The 17133-nt window shown below is 37.9% G+C and overlaps 1 protein-coding gene across 1 annotated transcript; it reads left to right on the top strand.

Moving 5' to 3' along the window:
- The first annotated feature begins 4117 nt into the window (after positions 1-4117).
- Positions 4118-4846, top strand: FTMT (ferritin mitochondrial). Its single transcript, XM_036082230.2, has one exon. The coding sequence runs from the start codon at positions 4118-4120 to the stop codon at positions 4844-4846; it is 729 nt and encodes a 242-aa protein (XP_035938123.1).
- Positions 4847-17133: the final 12287 nt, after the last annotated feature.

Raw genomic sequence — 17133 nt, 5'->3', positions numbered from 1 at the left:
CTCTGACCCTCCCCCCTCTCATGTGCTCGCTCTCTCTCATTCTCTCTCTCTCAAATAAATAAATAAAATCTTTAAAAAAAAAAAAAAAAGATGAGATGGATTTTGTGAGGAAGTAAAAGAAGGGAGGACAGGAGGAGGAGGAAGTAGAGGGAACACCAGAGAATCTCTAAGGCTGAGAGGGGTGTCCAAAGAAGAGAAGAAGCCATTAAAACTGAGGAAGAAATGGCTTGTGAAGAATGGTGGGCCATGGTCTATGTTTGTACTTTTGGTAGAAGAACATTAAATTTACTACAAATACTAGAAATCAAAATGTCCCTAAAATAAAAAGCTTGCATTTTTAAAGTCTAGCAAAATACATGATAAACTTTGTAAGGGAACAAGAAACATTTTTGACAAATAAACATGGGGTATTTAAGTGTGTATTGTGTTTTATGACGTTGTTTTGCATTATATTTCATGTCTTGCATTTGTTTTATATCTATGCTTTTTATTACCTTGGGGATAAAGCATTTATATGAAAAGCATCCTTTCTACTAAAACACTAGTCGCAGCAGTTGGCATTTAATACCACTCTAAAGAATCATTTTCAGATCCTCTCTTTAGGGAACTATATTTTAAGGAGTCGCAAGAGTTTGGAGAAAATAAAAGCAAAGATGGATAAAGAAACGCAAAAATTAGTGAGAAATTTCTTGGCAAATATCGATCACATTCTGCTACCAGAGTCTAAGTGCAACTAGATCTTAGGCATCCACCTCAATTTATGGTACACTTTAAGAAGCTCATTTGAGGGCGCCTGGGTGGCTCAGTTGGTTACGCAACTGCCTTCAGCTCAGGTCATGATCCTGGAGTCCGGGGATCGAGTCCCACATCGGGCTCCCTGCTCAGCAGGGAGTCTGCTTCTCCCTCTGACCCTCCCCCATCTCATGCTCTCTCTCTCTCTCATTCTCTCTCTCAAATAAATAAATAAAATCTTAAAAAAAAAAAAAGAAGCTCATTTGAGACAAGGGAGCTTACTACCAAACCACAAGTCTCAATATGCCCATAATAATTTCTACCTCACTATCTCTATATGGTAACAATAATATAATGAATGTAAGCATACTTTACAAGCTATATAGGATTTTCCATATGCAATAATAATAATTATTGCCTACTGAATAATATAAAATGAATGATTTTGAATAACTAAATAGAAACTATCCAATAAGAACTATTAAAGAATATTTTCAGTGCTTATTCTGTGCCAAGTTCTGTGATAAGTCCACTGCCTTATTATTTTATTGAATCCTTTCAATGACCCAATGGAAGTAAGTAGCATCTTGAATTTACACCTGAGAAAACTGACCTAGAAGGGTAATCTGACTTGTCCAAGGAAATCTAGGAAAGTAATACAGAGAAGGTAATAAGAAAGAAGACCTGAATATAAGCAGCATTAATATCAAAGGCCCAGCTATTAACCATAAGAAATCAAACAACTCTAAGAAAATAAATGGCCCAATATGTAAAATGGACAAAAGATTTGAATATACACTTTCCAAAGATAAATGGCTGGCAAAGAAGTCTGAGAAGGTGTACTCAGCATCATTAATTATAATGAGAATACAAATGAAAAATACAATGAAATACTAGTATAAATCTACTAGAATGTCTAAATTTTAAGTTTTAAATTAAAATTAAATAAATGACAATACCAAGGGTTGCGAGGATGTGAAGGAACTTGAACTCTCACAGAGTGCTGATGAAAATGCAAAATGGTACAGCCACTTGGAAAAACAATTTGAAATTTCTTAAAAAGCTAAACATACACTTAACCATATGATCCAGCCATTCCATACAAAGTATTCACCCAAGAGAAATGAGCACATACAGCCACACAAAGACTTGTACAGGAACGTTCCTACCAGTTTTATTTCAACAGCCAAAAACTGTAAACAAGTAAAATGTTCATGAGATGGTGAAAGGATAAAAGGATTGTGGTATACCTACACAGTGGAATAACTATTTGACAATAAAAACTATTAATACACATTATTGCATGGATCACAGAACCATTGTGCTGAGCAAAAAAAAGGCAGGCAAAAAGGAATACAAACCAATTCCATTTATATGAAATTCTAGAAAATGCAAGCTAATCTATGTGAGAAAAAGCAGATCAGTGGATGCCTAGGATGAGGTGGGGCAGAGAGAAGTAGAAGGGAGTGATTATAAAATATAAAGGAACAGGAGGGAACTTTCTGAGGTGAGGAATACACTGGGTGCTGGTGTCGCAGATGCACACCTATGTCAAACCCTATCCGGTTGTACACTTTAAGTATCTGCAGTTTATTTTATGTCAATTATACCTCTCTAAAGCTGTTACAAAGGTATAAATTTACTTTTGTGTTTCTGTTATTTTTTTAACGTCTTTTTTTTTTTTTTATCTGTGAGAATTACTATCAACATTTTAACAATGGTTTTCTCTGGATAGAGAAAGATTAGAAATTTTCTGAATTTTCTTCTGTGAGTTAATCCTCATTTTTCCAATACACTACAACAATTACAATATTCTTTTAAAACTAAATACCATTTTAAATTTATTTTTTTAGACTGTCCTTTTTATTTATTTTTTTTATTTAAGAAAAATTTCTTGGCACATCTACTCTTGGCGCTGCCCAAGACCAGCCCTGAAATGATGACTGATAAAGCAGAGGAGTCGGCTCTCGGGAGAAAGCCAAATGAAATGTCGTGGAGAACCCAGGATTCTTCCTCCACCTAAGAGAAGGCCAAGCCTGGCGCTGCTGTCAGTGCAACAGGGACAGGGAGCATCCCACCCTGGGGGCTCAGCCTTGTGTTTGAAAGATGATGACTCCAAAGTCACAGCAATGTCTGTGTTGGGAGAAGTGCTGGAAAAACTGCCAATACCATTGGAAATCAATGCTGAAATAAAACATCAATTAAAGAGGGAAATTTGGCAGTTTGGATGAAAATATTAAAGAATCTTCAAATTGCGTGAGGATCTCCAGAACTGCGGGAAAAAATTTTTGTGTGTGCCATGAAGGAAACAGTGAGACTTAAAAGACAAGACTTAATAAGGCACTTGGAAGACGTACCAGAAAAACTAGAATCTCAACACTTTCTCACCAAAGATAATCACACCCCAAACTTATAATCCCGTTATCAAAAAGATCAATGAGAAAGCAGAACCAGTTTGCTGCCTTAGAATGCAACGGGATATTGTTGACGCCTCCTAAGAATATTGTCTTCTTAAGGCTAAGAAAAAGCATTGGAACTTTAATGTTATAAGTTTCTGTTAGTAAAATCTGGGCATTCGCCCTTAAAAAAATTTTTTATTTTAGTTGACACACAATGTTACATTAGTTTCACACTACAACATAGTGATTCAACTTCACAGTTATGCTTTGCTCACCACAAGTGTATGTATCTGCATGAACAAAAGACAGGAAAATAAAGCTAATTTACATATTCTTCCTACTTTTCTACAGTACCTTTTTTTTGCAAGAAAGATGAATTTTATATTTAAAAATAAAGCATCTTTTTAAAAGAAAGCACTGTCTTATTACAGACTCTTGAAAATTTGCCTACTATACTGGCAATTCTTTCCATACCTAGGTTTGTTAAAATAATCAGAAAATCAATTTATAAACACCGGCTTTGGCTGCGGACCTTCACTCTCAGATAAATCGTTGTGACTTTTGCTTTACCCTATTTCGCTGCCCTGCCTCCCCAAGGCCTTGGGCTTTGGATGGAAAGAGGTCAAAGAGGGAGGGGGGAGTACCGCTCGGTTCATCCTTTCTTTTGGTAGTCGCAGTGCCTACTTTTTTGACAGCATTTTGAACTTAGATGAAACAGTAAGTTACACAGGCCCAAGGGCAGAGAGGGGGCAATGTTTAGTTAAATGAAGCTGTCACTGTCATCTGTCTGTGCCCAGCCGAGACAGGGCGCGCGCCCGGCCGCCCTCCGCGTGGAACTCGGGCGATTCTGGAAGCGAAGGGGTGTGTGTGACGCAGTCGCCGCCGTCGCCTAAGGCCGCATTCCGATTCAGACCTGAAGCCCCTGGCGTCCGGTCACACCAATGCCGCCCTGGCCTCAGTTTCACCACTTCTAAAGAAGGGGAGCCATGCTGCCCTGCTTCTTGTTCCTCTCCAAGAATATCAGCCTCTCGCTGGTGTCCCTGCGCAGCGCGCGTCGGGGCTTCGCGCTCCTGCCGCTCTGGGTCTCCAGGCGCCCCTCGCGCCCCGGGCCCACTGCCCCCCTGCGCCTGCTGGCCGCAGCCGCCTCCTCCTGGGACCCAGCTGGGCCCGCCTCCGCCCACTCCCGGGTGCGCCAGAACTTCCACCCCGACTCCGAGGCTGCCATCAACCGCCAGATCAACCTGGAGCTCTATGCGTCCTACGTGTACTTGTCCATGGCCTATTACTTCTCCCGAGATGACGTGGCCCTGAACAACTTCGCCAGGTATTTCCTTCGCCAGTCCCGGGAGGAGACCCAGCACGCGGAAAAGCTGATGAGGCTGCAGAACCAGCGGGGAGGCCGGATCTGCCTGCAGGACATCAAGAAACCTGACCAGGACGACTGGGAAAGCGGGCTGAATGCCATGGAGTGTGCGCTGCTCTTGGAAAAGAACGTGAACCAGTCGTTGCTCGAATTGCACACTCTGGCCTCAGACAAAGGTGACCCCCATTTGTGCGACTTCCTGGAAACTCACTATCTGAATGAGCAGGTGAAGTCTATCAAAGAACTAGGTGACCACGTGCAAAACTTGGTTAAGATGGGGGCCCCGGATTCTGGCCTGGCAGAGTACCTCTTTGACAAGCACACCCTTGGAGATGAAAACAATCAAAACTAAGTAAGCCACAGGCTGCCTTCCTCACTGCCCAAGCTGAGCCAAGACCCAGAGTCCACACACTCCTGCTTTCTATCCCTTAAAATGAACCTCTATCTTTATACCCTGTTATGCTGTCCCAATAAAGTGACTTGTAGAGAAAATGTACTTAGCCCCATATTAACAAGGGCTTTTTGTCCAACATCAAGATAATCTTTCCAGACTGAAAGGTAGCCCAGGATACTATGGTATAAAAAAGACTGCGAAAAAGCTACTGAGATTAGATGCAAATTGTCTCCAGTTACCAAATATTCCAGACCATGAACCTTCATTAATTCTGTGATTTTCAACTGAACAAGTGCCCATTATTTTCAAGACCTTATGCTAAAGGCTGAAGTGGGAAGATGTGTAAGATAAATATGCAAATAACTCTAACAAGTTGAAAAATATATACAGTACTGTAAAAACCATACATGCAAAATTCTGTGACAACTTTTACCCTTTCCCAGTATGTTCCAAGAAAAAGTAATGTCTGGCGATGATTGTTTTTAAAGGATTTTGTGAGCAAATAAATTCAAGAAAAGCTCACAAAGTATCAATGCTGGCCCTGGAAAGTCACAATGTCTATGAGCATTTAAGGGCTCTGGGAAGTCTTGTAATTAAAAACAAAAAACAAACAAAAAATCTTGGATTATTTTTGTTTAGCTCAGTGCTTCCCAAATATATCCAATCTCAGCTAATATGTGTGTGTGTGTGTGTGTGTGTGTGTGTTTGAAATGATAATATAGGTCTGATTACAAACTATACACCTCACCACTGGGCTCTACAGCCTCCCTTTTGACATTCCAAAAAGAGTGAATACACTGCAGAAAACACTCTTCTGTGGCCTATAAAATGGAAGGGAAAAAACATTAAGGTGGAAAAACCAAGAAGAAATCCAGAATGAAGGAGGCATCAGCCGGGCAGATGTTTTCTTGGGGGATGGGGGGAAGAGGCATGAGAAGATGAATGGGAGAATATTTGGTCAGCAGGCCTTGGGCTGGACTAAGAACACTGGGTGGTGTTTGGGGAAATGGGCTGAAGCTAAGTGTGGAGGGGAGAAGGAGGGGCTTAGGCTTAATTTACTGAGCAATGGCAGTGCTTTGAAGGGCTCTCAGCAGAAGAATGCTATGCTGAGACCTGAGCCATCAGAAGTTTAGTTGTACAGAATACAAACCAGAGAACAACTGAAATGTCTGTGTTGGTTTGGGTCCTCTGAGAAACATGCCAAGATGGGATTAAATGTATAAGAAATGTCTTAGGAGAAACAGAAACACCCTTGAGAGAAAATGGGCAAGGAGCTAGGAGAAGCAGGGAGAGCCTCCAGACTCCATGCAAGTTTGATCCTGAGGGAAGGAAGAGAGGAAAGTGGTGCCTGGCTCTGAGCAACCTTCTACAAGGCTGTCTGGGAGACCCAAAAGCCAGAGTCGCTCATCAGAGGAATCCCAGGTCTCCCAGAAATGGGCCTGCCTAAGTTCATTTCCAAAGCTCAGTTATTGACTGGGAAGTGCAGGCGTGCAACAAGCTAAGAGATGAATTGATTTTCAAGCACAGCAGCAGGGGTCTCTGGCAAACTGTGCTCCCTGCAGTCCCATATCTGAGAGGCTCATGCACATGACTGCACAAACTCAACAAAATGGTTTAGATTAAAATACCATACATGGAATGCCCTACAGCTATTAAATATGATTTTGCCAAATACATAATAATGTGAGCAGAAATTCACAATGCGTTTTCGTAAAAACAAGCATAATACAGGGTTACATTATATAATTGTATATAGACAAGTACAGGGAAAATAATATATATGCACATAAAATGGAAGGATATATATATATATACCAACAAATGAAGCTAGACAACCTCTTAGTGAGATTGTGTTGGATATTTATTTTCTTTAGCTACTTGTCTTTTTAAAATAAATTTCTTATCATGGACACCCATTACAGTATTATCATAATAAGAAAAGTAAAAAGGTGGAGAGAAAGCAGGAAGGGCCTGAACCATGGCAAAATCAATGGAAATAGAAACAAAGAGATGCTGATGAGAGTTTATAGGCAGAACCTTTTAAATTTTGCAAATGATTGAATGGAGAGAGTTATAGAAATGGGGTACAGGAAGAAAATTGATAGATCTCGACCTGTGTTACTGGAGAAGAGGATCTGAGAATAAAAAGGGATCTCGGACAGGAGGAACAATTGGGTGTGGGGAGGGCATAATGATGAGCTTTTGATTAAGCACATTGGCCTCACTTTGCCTTCTATCCTTAAGTTGGTTTATTGTGCTGCGCATAATCCTATTACATCTCTTCAGAAAATTTCCTCTTCAGTTCTTCTGGATGAGTGTTTTCCAAATGCAGACTGCAACCCATTAGAGTGTCATGAAATTATTTAGTGAGTCACTATCCGCCTTTTATTAATAAAATAGATTTGAACAGAAGTGAAAGTAAGGGAAGCAAGGGTACTGTCTCCTGAAATTCTTGTGTGTGTGTGTGTGTGTGTGTGTGTGTGTGTGTTCATGGATTTACCTCCTCAATAGTGGTACTTCTTATTCTATGTTGCTGTCAAAAACATGCAATAGCCATTGTCCCAGACAATTCTTTTACACATCCTCATCTCAGATCTGTCTCCTCCAGCTCCCACTGTCTGTTGATAATCCTCTAATTTTACTGAGAATTTAGAAGGAATCCCAGGAGAACCTCACACTTTCTTATCATCAAATTGATCACATGCTTGCCTTTGTATTCATGTGCAAAGCATTCTGTTCTGCTACAGTGGTTGAAGCATTTATGCTACTTCCTAAAACCCACCAGTCCCAACCCTCACACTGACTGAAGGACACGAGGACATCACACCTATAATTATGCTTTCACTGGTATCATCAATTTTGCCCTTTCTAATGATTGGTTTCCATGAGAAGCAAAGATGATGTTATTTCTCCTTTATCTTTTTTTTAAAAGCCACCTTTGGACTAACATTCCCTCCAGCAAAAGCTACCACCCCCTTCTTAGCTCTCTTTTACAACAAAACTTCTTGAAAAAGTTATTTCTGCTTCCTGTCCCTAATTATTCTGTTTTCTCTTGGTTCCCTGAAAGTAAGTCTGTGTTCACTGTTTGCCACTACACCAACCATTTTATTTTTCCATCAAGATCAACAGTGACTTCCTTGATGATAAATCTAGTGACTTCCTCTTCCTCAGCCAGCTAGCAGGACTTGTCACTTCACTCCTAAAACACTCACTGTTGTTTGTCTCCCTTTCTAATTGCCCCTCATCTTCATGAACTTTACACATCAGAGGGTCCCAGAATTCTGTCCTCACATCTGGGTCTCTTCTCCCTTCTTCATCTATACTTGCTCTTTAAAGATCTCATCCAGTCCTGTGACTTCTATTTAAATATCTATCTGTTGAGTTCCAGTCCAACAAGGCAACACAGGAAGACCCTGAACTCACCTCCTCCATGGAACACACCAAATTACAGCTATTTATAGAATAACTCTTCTGAAGAACCGATTGAACTGCAAACTGAACAGCTACTGAACAACAAAGGTAGAGAAAATGGCAAGAGAATAGCGAGAGACAGAGACACCATAACAAGGGCAATCCCCATTCCAGATGCTGATAATGGTAGTGGGGAGGGATAGGACTGAGGGACTAGGAACAGAGCCCTTTGTCCTTGGGCACAGAAAAAAAAGCCATAGTTTAATAGTAACTATCATGTAAAAAAGACAACACGAGAACTCTGCCAAATGGAGGAGTAGCTGTGGGAACACTCTCCAGGGTGGAGGGACTGGAGAAGCACACAGTTCAGGTTCCCATTCCACCTTAAAATCCTAGACTGGAGCAGGGTCTGGACGCCATCACTAGTGGGTCTGGTCATCACAGGGAGCTTGCGACAGCAGCAAACTCAGGGTTTGCAAACAAACCCACACCAGCCTGGGTCACAAGCCAAGTTTTGGGTTTGGGGTTTTTTTCGTTTTTAAAAATTTGTTATTATTTTTATTTTAAAGATGACTTTTTTTTTATTTTGTTTTTCTTTTTGTTCTTTTTGGATTTTTCTTTTCTTTGTACTTTTTTCCTTCTTTTTTTCTTTTCCTTATCTTTTTTTATCTCCTTTTTTATTTTAGTATTTTCTTTTATTATTATTATTATTATTATTATTATTATTATATTTCTTCTTTTTGTAAAAAGCCACAGTTTAAAAGAGTAACTAGCATCCAGAGCCACAGCTCCAGCCAGCCAGCAGAAGTCACCAAGCACACACAGCCTGTATAGAGGACACCATACACAAGACCATTCCTTCAAATTTCAAAGAAGTAACTGTTACACCTAATCCACAGAAACAAACAAAAAGCCAAGCAAAATGGAAAGAAAGAGGAATATGCTCCAAAAGAAAGAACAAGAAAACACCTCAGAAAAAAACCAAAATGAGACAGAGAGAACCAAGTGCCTGATGAAGAATTTAAAGTAATGATCTTAAAGATACTCACTGCACTGGAGAAAAGAGTGGAAGAGCTCAGTTAGAACTACAATAAAGAGATAGAAAATACAAATAAGAACTAATGAGAGTTCAAGAATACAATAAATGAAATAAAAAACATACTAGAGGGAATCAATAGATTAGCGGATGCAGAAGGATACAGTGATCTAGAAGACAGGGTAATAATAGCACACAGGCTGAACAGCAAAACAAGAAAATAATTTTAAAAATGCATAGAGGTTAAGAGATCTCTTGGATAACACTGAGCAAACAAACATTTGCATTACAGGGGTCCCAGAAGAGAAAGAGAAAAAGAAAGGTGTAGAAAACTTATTTGAAGAAATAATAACCAAAATCTTCCCTAACCTAGGGAAGGAAATAGACATTCAGGTTCAGGAAGCACAGAAGGTTCCAAACAAGATGAACTAAGGAGGTCCACATCACAACACATGATAATTAAAACATCAAAGATTAAAGATAAAGAGAGAATTTTAAAAGCAGCAAGAGAAGAAAAAGTTTATGTACAAGGGAAACCTTTGTAAGCCAGAGGGGAATGACATGATATATTCAAAGTGCTGAAGGGGACAACAAAACAAAACAAAACAAAAAAAAACCCTACAACCAAAAATACACTATCTGGCAAGGTTATAATTCAGAATTGTAAAAAAAAGAAAAAAAATTTCCCAGACAAACAAAAGTTAAAGGAGTTTATCACCACTAAACTATCCTTACAGAAAATGTTAAAAGGGACTTCTTTAAGTGGAAAAGAAATGGCCCTAATTAGATATAAGAAAATTATGAGCACAAAAATGTAATATATGACAACATACACATAAAATGAGGATGATGGAATAAGAGGGGAAAAGAAAAAAAGGGAAAAAAGTTTTGTTTCCTTTTCCTTTTGGTATTTTTTTAAGCATGTGTTTGAACTTAAATGACCATCAAATTAATATAGACTATTTACTTTGGATGTTACATATAAAACTCATGGTAATCACAAACCCAAAACCTATGATAGACACACAAAAAATAGAGAAAGAAAGCCATTAGAAGCTCAGAATACAGAAACTCATCAACCACAAAGAAAGAGAGCAAGAGAAGAAATGAATGAAGAAGAGCTACAAGACCAACCAGAAAACAAATTTTAAACATGGCAATAAGTACAAATCTATCAATAGTTACTTGAAATGTGAATGGCCTAAATGCCCCAATCAAAAGACATAGGGTGGCAGAATGGATTAAGTAAAGCACACACACAAGACCCATCTATATGCTGCCTACAAGAAACTTATCTTAAGCCTAAAGACACATACAGACTGAAAGTGAAAAATATTCACCATGCACATGAAAGTGCAAAAACAGCCAGGGTAGCAATACTTATATCAGACAAAATGGACTTTAAAACAAAGACTGTAACAAGAGACAAAGAAGGGCATTACATAATGATAAAGATATCAATCCCACAAGAGAATATAACAATTTTAAGTATCTATGCACCCAACACTGGAACATCTAAATACATAAAGTGACCATTAACAAAAAAGAGAGAAACTGATGGTAATATAATAGTAGTAAAGGACTTTAATGCCTCACTTACATCAAGGGATGGATCATCCAGATGGAAAAATCAGTAAGGAAACAATGTCACTGATTGACACATTGGACCAAATGTGCATAACAGATACATACAGAACATTCCATCCCAAAAATGATACAATATACATTCTTTTCAAGTGCATAGTGAACATTTTCCAGAATATCACATATTAGGCCACAAATAACCCTCAATAAATTTAAGAAGACTGAAATCATACTGTGCATCTTTTCCGACCTCAACACTATGAAATTAGAAATAAACCACAAGAAAACACTGGAAAAACCACAAATTTGTGGAGACTGAACAAAATGATACTAAACAACCAATGGGTCAATGACACAATCAAAGAAGAAATTTAAAAATATATGGAAACAAATAAAAAGGAAAGCACAACAATCCAAAATCTTTGGGACACAGTGAAAGAAGTTCTAAAAGGGAAGTACATAGCAATACAGGCCTACGTCAAGAAACAAGAAAAAGCTCAAATAAACAATCTATTCTTTAACCTAAGGGACTAGGAAAAAACAAAGCCCAAGGTGAGTGGAAGAAATGAAATAATAAAGATCAGAGCAAAAATAAATGTCATGGAGATTAAAACAAGAGAAAAAAACAATGAACCCAAGAGCAGGTTTTTTGAAAAGATACACAAAATTGACAAACCTTTAGCCAGACTCATTAAGAAAATAAATAGAAAGGACCCAAATAAATAAAATCAGAAATGAAAGAGGAGAATCAACAACTGACATCACAGAAATACAAAGGATTATAAGAGAATACTATGAAAAATAATATGCTAACATATTGAACAATCTAAAAGAAGTGGATAAGTTCCTAGAAGTATACAATCTTCCAAAACTGAACAAGGAAGAATTAGAAAATCTGAACAGACTGATTACAAGTAACAAAACTGAATCTGTAATAAAAAAAAATACCAAAACATAAAAGTCCAGGATCAGATGGATTCAAGAGTGAATTCTACCAGACATTTATAGAAGAGTTAATACCTATCTCCTCAAACTATTCCATACACTAGAAGAGGAAGGAAAGCTTTGAAATGCATTCTATGATATTTTACCAAACATTACCAATACCAACTGACAAAGACACCACAAAACACACACACAAACAAACAAAGAAAGGCCAGTATACCTGATGAACATAGATGAAAAAATCCTCAACAAAATATTAGCAAATCACATACAACAATATATTAAAAATATCATTCACCCCATCAGGTGGGATTTATTCCCAGAATACAAGGATGGTTTGATATTTGCAAATCAATCAACATCATACACCACAGCAACAAAACAAAGGATAAAAATCATATGATTATCACAGTAGATGAAGAAAAAGCATTTAACAAAAATCAACATTATTCATGATACAAACCCTCAACAAAGTGTGGTTAGACGGAATATACCTCAACATAATAGAGATCACATATGAACCCACAGCTAACAGCACACTCAATGGTGAAAACCTGAGAGCTTTCCCTCTAAGATCAGGAACAAGACAAGGATGTCCATTCTACTATAAGTTCTAGCCACAGCAATCAGATAAGAAGAAGAAATAAGAGGCATCCATATTAGTAAAGAAGTTAAACTGTCACTATTTGCAGATGACATGATACTATATAGAGAAAATCCTAGACTCCACCAAAAAACTACTAGAAATAATCAATGAATTCAGTAAAGTGGCAGGATACCAAATTAATACCCAGAAATACTAATAATAAATAGCAAAAAGAGAAATTTAAAAAACAACACCATTTACAATTGCACCAAAAAGAATAAAATATCTAGGTATAAAGTGAACCAGAGAGTTGAAAGACCTGTACTCCAAAAGCTATAAAACTCTGATGAAACAAATTGAAGTTAACACAAACAAATGGAAAGATATTCCATTTTCATGGATTGAGAAAATCAATATGGTTAAAATGTCCATACTGTCCAAAGCAATCTACAGATTTAATTCAATCCCCATCAAAATACCAACAGCATTTTTCATAAAACTATCACAAATAATACTAAAATTTGTATGGAACCACAGACGACCCTGAATAGCCAAAGCAATCCTGAGAAAGAAGAACAAAGCTGGAGGTATCCCTGTCCCAGACTTCAAGATATACAACAAAGCTGTAGTCATCAAAACAGTCTGACACTGGCCCTGGCACAGAAATAGATATAGATCAATGGAACAGAATAGAGACTCTAGAAATAAGCCCACATGTATATGGTCAATTAATCTATGACAAAGGAGGCAAGAACATACAAGGGGGAAGACAGCCTCTATAGTAAATGGTGCTGGGAAAACCAGACAGCTACACCTAAAAGAATAAAACTGGAGCACTTTCTTACACCATATACAAAAATTAACTCAAAATAGAATGAAGACCTAAATGTGAAACCTGAAATCATAAAAATCCTAGGAAAGAGCACAGGCACTAATGTCTCTGACATTGGCCATAGCAACATTTTTCTGGATATTTTTCCTAAAGGAAAGGAAACAAAAGCAAAAATAAACTATTGGGACTACATCAAAATAAAAATTATTTGCATAGCAAAGGAAACCATAAAGAAAACAAAAAGACAAGGTGCTAAATGGAAGAAGATATTTGTAAATATCTAGTAAGGGGTTAATATCCAAGATACATATATTATCTAGATAGATAGATGATAGATAGATAGATAGATAGATAGATAGATAGATAGATAGATAGAGAAACAGATAGATCTATCTATCAGTATACAACTCAACACCCAAAAAATTTAACAGTCAGATTTAAAAATGGGCAGACCCTCTATTTAACTTTCTTGTCCTGGCCCCAGGATTCAGGGCTGGCCACCATGGTTAGGGGACACCATAGGCATCAATGTACAGGACCCACATCCGTAAAAGGCCTTAATTTTAGATCTTTGACTTATTTCCCAATAAAGGTACATATGTTGAAAAAAATAAAAAATAAAAAAATAAAAATGGGCAGAGGACCTGAATAGACATTTTTCCAAAGAAGACATACAGATGGCCAACAGACACATGAAAAGATGCTCAGCATCACTCATTATCAGGGAAATGCCCATCGAAACCACAATGATATATTACCTCACAATCGTTAGAACAGCTAAAATCAAAACGATAAGAAATAACAAGTGTTGGTGAGGATGTGAAGAAAAAAGAACCCTCATGCACTGTTGGTAGGAATGTAAATTGGTGCAGCCACTGTGGAAAACAGTATGGAGATTCCTGAAAAAATTAAAAATAGAGTTACCATATGATCCAATAATTCTACTATTGGGTATTTACCAAAGAAAATGAAAATACTACTTCAAAAAGATATATGTACTCCTATGTTTTTATTGCAGCATTACTTAAAATAGCCAAGATATGGAAGCAACTTAAATATCCATCAATAGACAAATTAATAAGGAAAATGTGGGGTGTGTGTGTGTGTGTGTGTGTGTGTGTGTGTGTGTGTGTGAATATTATGCAGCCATAAAAAAGGATGAGATTGTGCCACTTGAGACAACCTGGATGGACCTAGAGTATATTATGCTAAGTGAAATAAATAAGTCAGACTGAGAAACAAATACCATATGATTCTACTCATAAGTGGAATCTAAAAACAAAACAAAACAAATGAAAAGCAGAAAGGCAGAATCAGACCTATAAATACAGAGAACAAACTGATGGTTGCCAGGGGGGTGGTGGGGGGGATGGGCAAATGGGTGAAGGGGAGTGGGAGATACAAGCTTCCAGTTATGGACTGAATAAGTCATGAGAATAAAAGGCACAGCATAAGAAATATAGTCATTGATACTATAATAGCGATGTATTGGGAGAGATGGTAGCTACACTTGCTATGAGCACAGCATAATATACAAACTTGTCAAATAACTAAGTTGTACACCTGAAACTAATGTAACATTGTGTATCAACTATACTCAAAATACATATATTTTTTATGTATATGTATAAATATTTAAGTGATATTTCCCTTCAGACGTTTAACAGACATCTCATATTTAACATGTTCAAAACCATATTCCTGATTTCACTGCCCTCCACTACCTATTGAACCCAAAGTCTTTTGCTTCACGATAAACGGAAAGTCCATACTATCGGTTTCTAAAGCCCAGTCATTTCTGACTACTCTCTTACTCTCATACCTTACACCAGTCCTCAGCAAATTTTTTCAGGTCTTCCTTCAAAATAGATCCTTACCACTTCTAAAAATCTTCATCATTGCCACTTTGGTACAAGCTTCCATCTTCTTTTTCTTCATTATTACATTTTACTCTTGACTGGTCTCACTGCTTCCACACTTGGGCTCAAAGAATCCTTTCTCCACAAAGCAGCCAAAGTGTTTCTTTGTAAGTCAGATCCTGTTACTTCCCAGCTCAAAATCCTCCAATGGCTTCTGTTCTCATTTGGAGTCAAAGTCAGAGTCCTTACTGTGTCCCACAATGCCCTGTGTAATTTGAGATCCTGATATCTCTATATGTGTACATATATATAGATATAGATAACCATATATATATATATAGAGAGAGAGAGAGAGAGAGAGATGTATGTGTGAATGTGTGTGTGTGTAAGAGTGTAAGAAGTGGTAAGATTATAAGATTTTACATAGACATTAATATATAAATAATGATATCAAAGAGGTACTACGTGCATTCTCTCTCTCTCTCTCCCTCTCTCTCTCTCTCCATATCAGGTATCTCTATCCATATATCAGAGAGATAGAGGTAAAGATAGAGAGAGAGCATTTTTTTACTCACTGTACTCCAGTCACATTTGCCTTTTTGTACCTTAAGTCCTGTTCTCTCTGTAGGGAACACTTTGCCCCCAGGTGTGAACATGGCTCCCACACTCACTTCCTTCAGAGTTCTGCTCAAGGGGCATTTTACAGAGACTTTATTGATTATTCAATCTAAATTACACACCACATTTCCCATCATTCTCTCCTCTGATATGATTTGTTTTTCTCCATGGCACTTGTCACCACCTGACACATTGTTTATTTGCTTATGCTTTTTTGTCTCACTAGAACGCAAGCTCTGTGGGGCAGGGACTTTGTTCCATTCACTACTGTCTCCATACTCTAGTGCAGTTCTTATGTCTTAGTAGCTTCTCCGTGAGTGTGAATGAGTGAGCAAAGACATCCAGAAGCCTGTTGGAAGTGCTGGACTGCATCTTTCAAAAAATTAGTGTCAGAAAAGTGAATTGGGACGTTGTCCATATGGAGACGGTAAGTGAAAATGTGAAAAGGCTGAAGCAACAAAGAGAGGAGAGAAAAGAGAGACAGAGGAGAGGGGTCCAAATAAAGAAATGTGGAAATTGGAGGAGCTCTATATCTAAGGGAGATTATATAAGGAACCCTTAATAGGATACAGAAAAAGAACAAAAATAACAAGATTAAAAAAAAAACAAAAACAAAAACAAAAACCACTCATCCTGGAAGCCATGAGAGAAGAGAGTTTCCATCAAATGCCACAGAGCCTAATGAGCTTATGGGTTGAAAGGGCATCAGAGTTGGTAATAAGTAAAGTGAGTGGTTATTTTGGAATAAGGGCTTCAGCAGAGGTGGTGATAGAAGGCCAGGTTCATGTGGTGAAGGTAAACGAGGTGGAGAATACAGGATGTTCTTTTGAAAAGTTTTTCTGTTTTAAGTAACTGAGGGTGCAAGAAGGTATAGGGTGCCTGTGAGTGTGCCAGGATGAGGAAAGGAGCTAGAGAAAAGGAACGACTTGAGAAGCAAGTGACAGAATGAGGATCCAGGGGAGAATGGAGAATGAGAACGAGAAGAAGAGCACAGGTATGGGGCCTGGTGGGATACATCCTCCCAAACTAGAATCATACAAGAGGGAAGAAGGGACATAGATTATGAAGGGAGAAGAGAGCAAAGAGAGCGAGCTTACATTGGCTGAGCTCAAACATTTAAACAAGTAGCAAATGAGATCATCTACTGAGAAAGAGCTGCCTCTATATAAAAATACTTTAACTTTTTTTCTCAGATAAAATTGCAAAAATAAATATGTTAGTTTACAGATGGGATATAATCTTTACTCTGTCTAATTTCAAACGAAGACTGGAGCTTTCCCAAACCAAAAAACAAATTTCTGGAATTGGGCCAAGTGGAGGCTAGATTTCTAAACAAAAATCTAGTACACAAAGATACGGCTCCAAACCCCTGTC

Source organism: Halichoerus grypus, chromosome 2 (genome assembly GCF_964656455.1).
Source record: "Halichoerus grypus chromosome 2, mHalGry1.hap1.1, whole genome shotgun sequence".
Taxonomy (NCBI): Eukaryota; Metazoa; Chordata; class Mammalia; order Carnivora; family Phocidae; genus Halichoerus; species Halichoerus grypus.
Note: the sequence above shows the minus strand (reverse complement) of the source record. Positions and strands in the feature narration are given on the sequence as shown.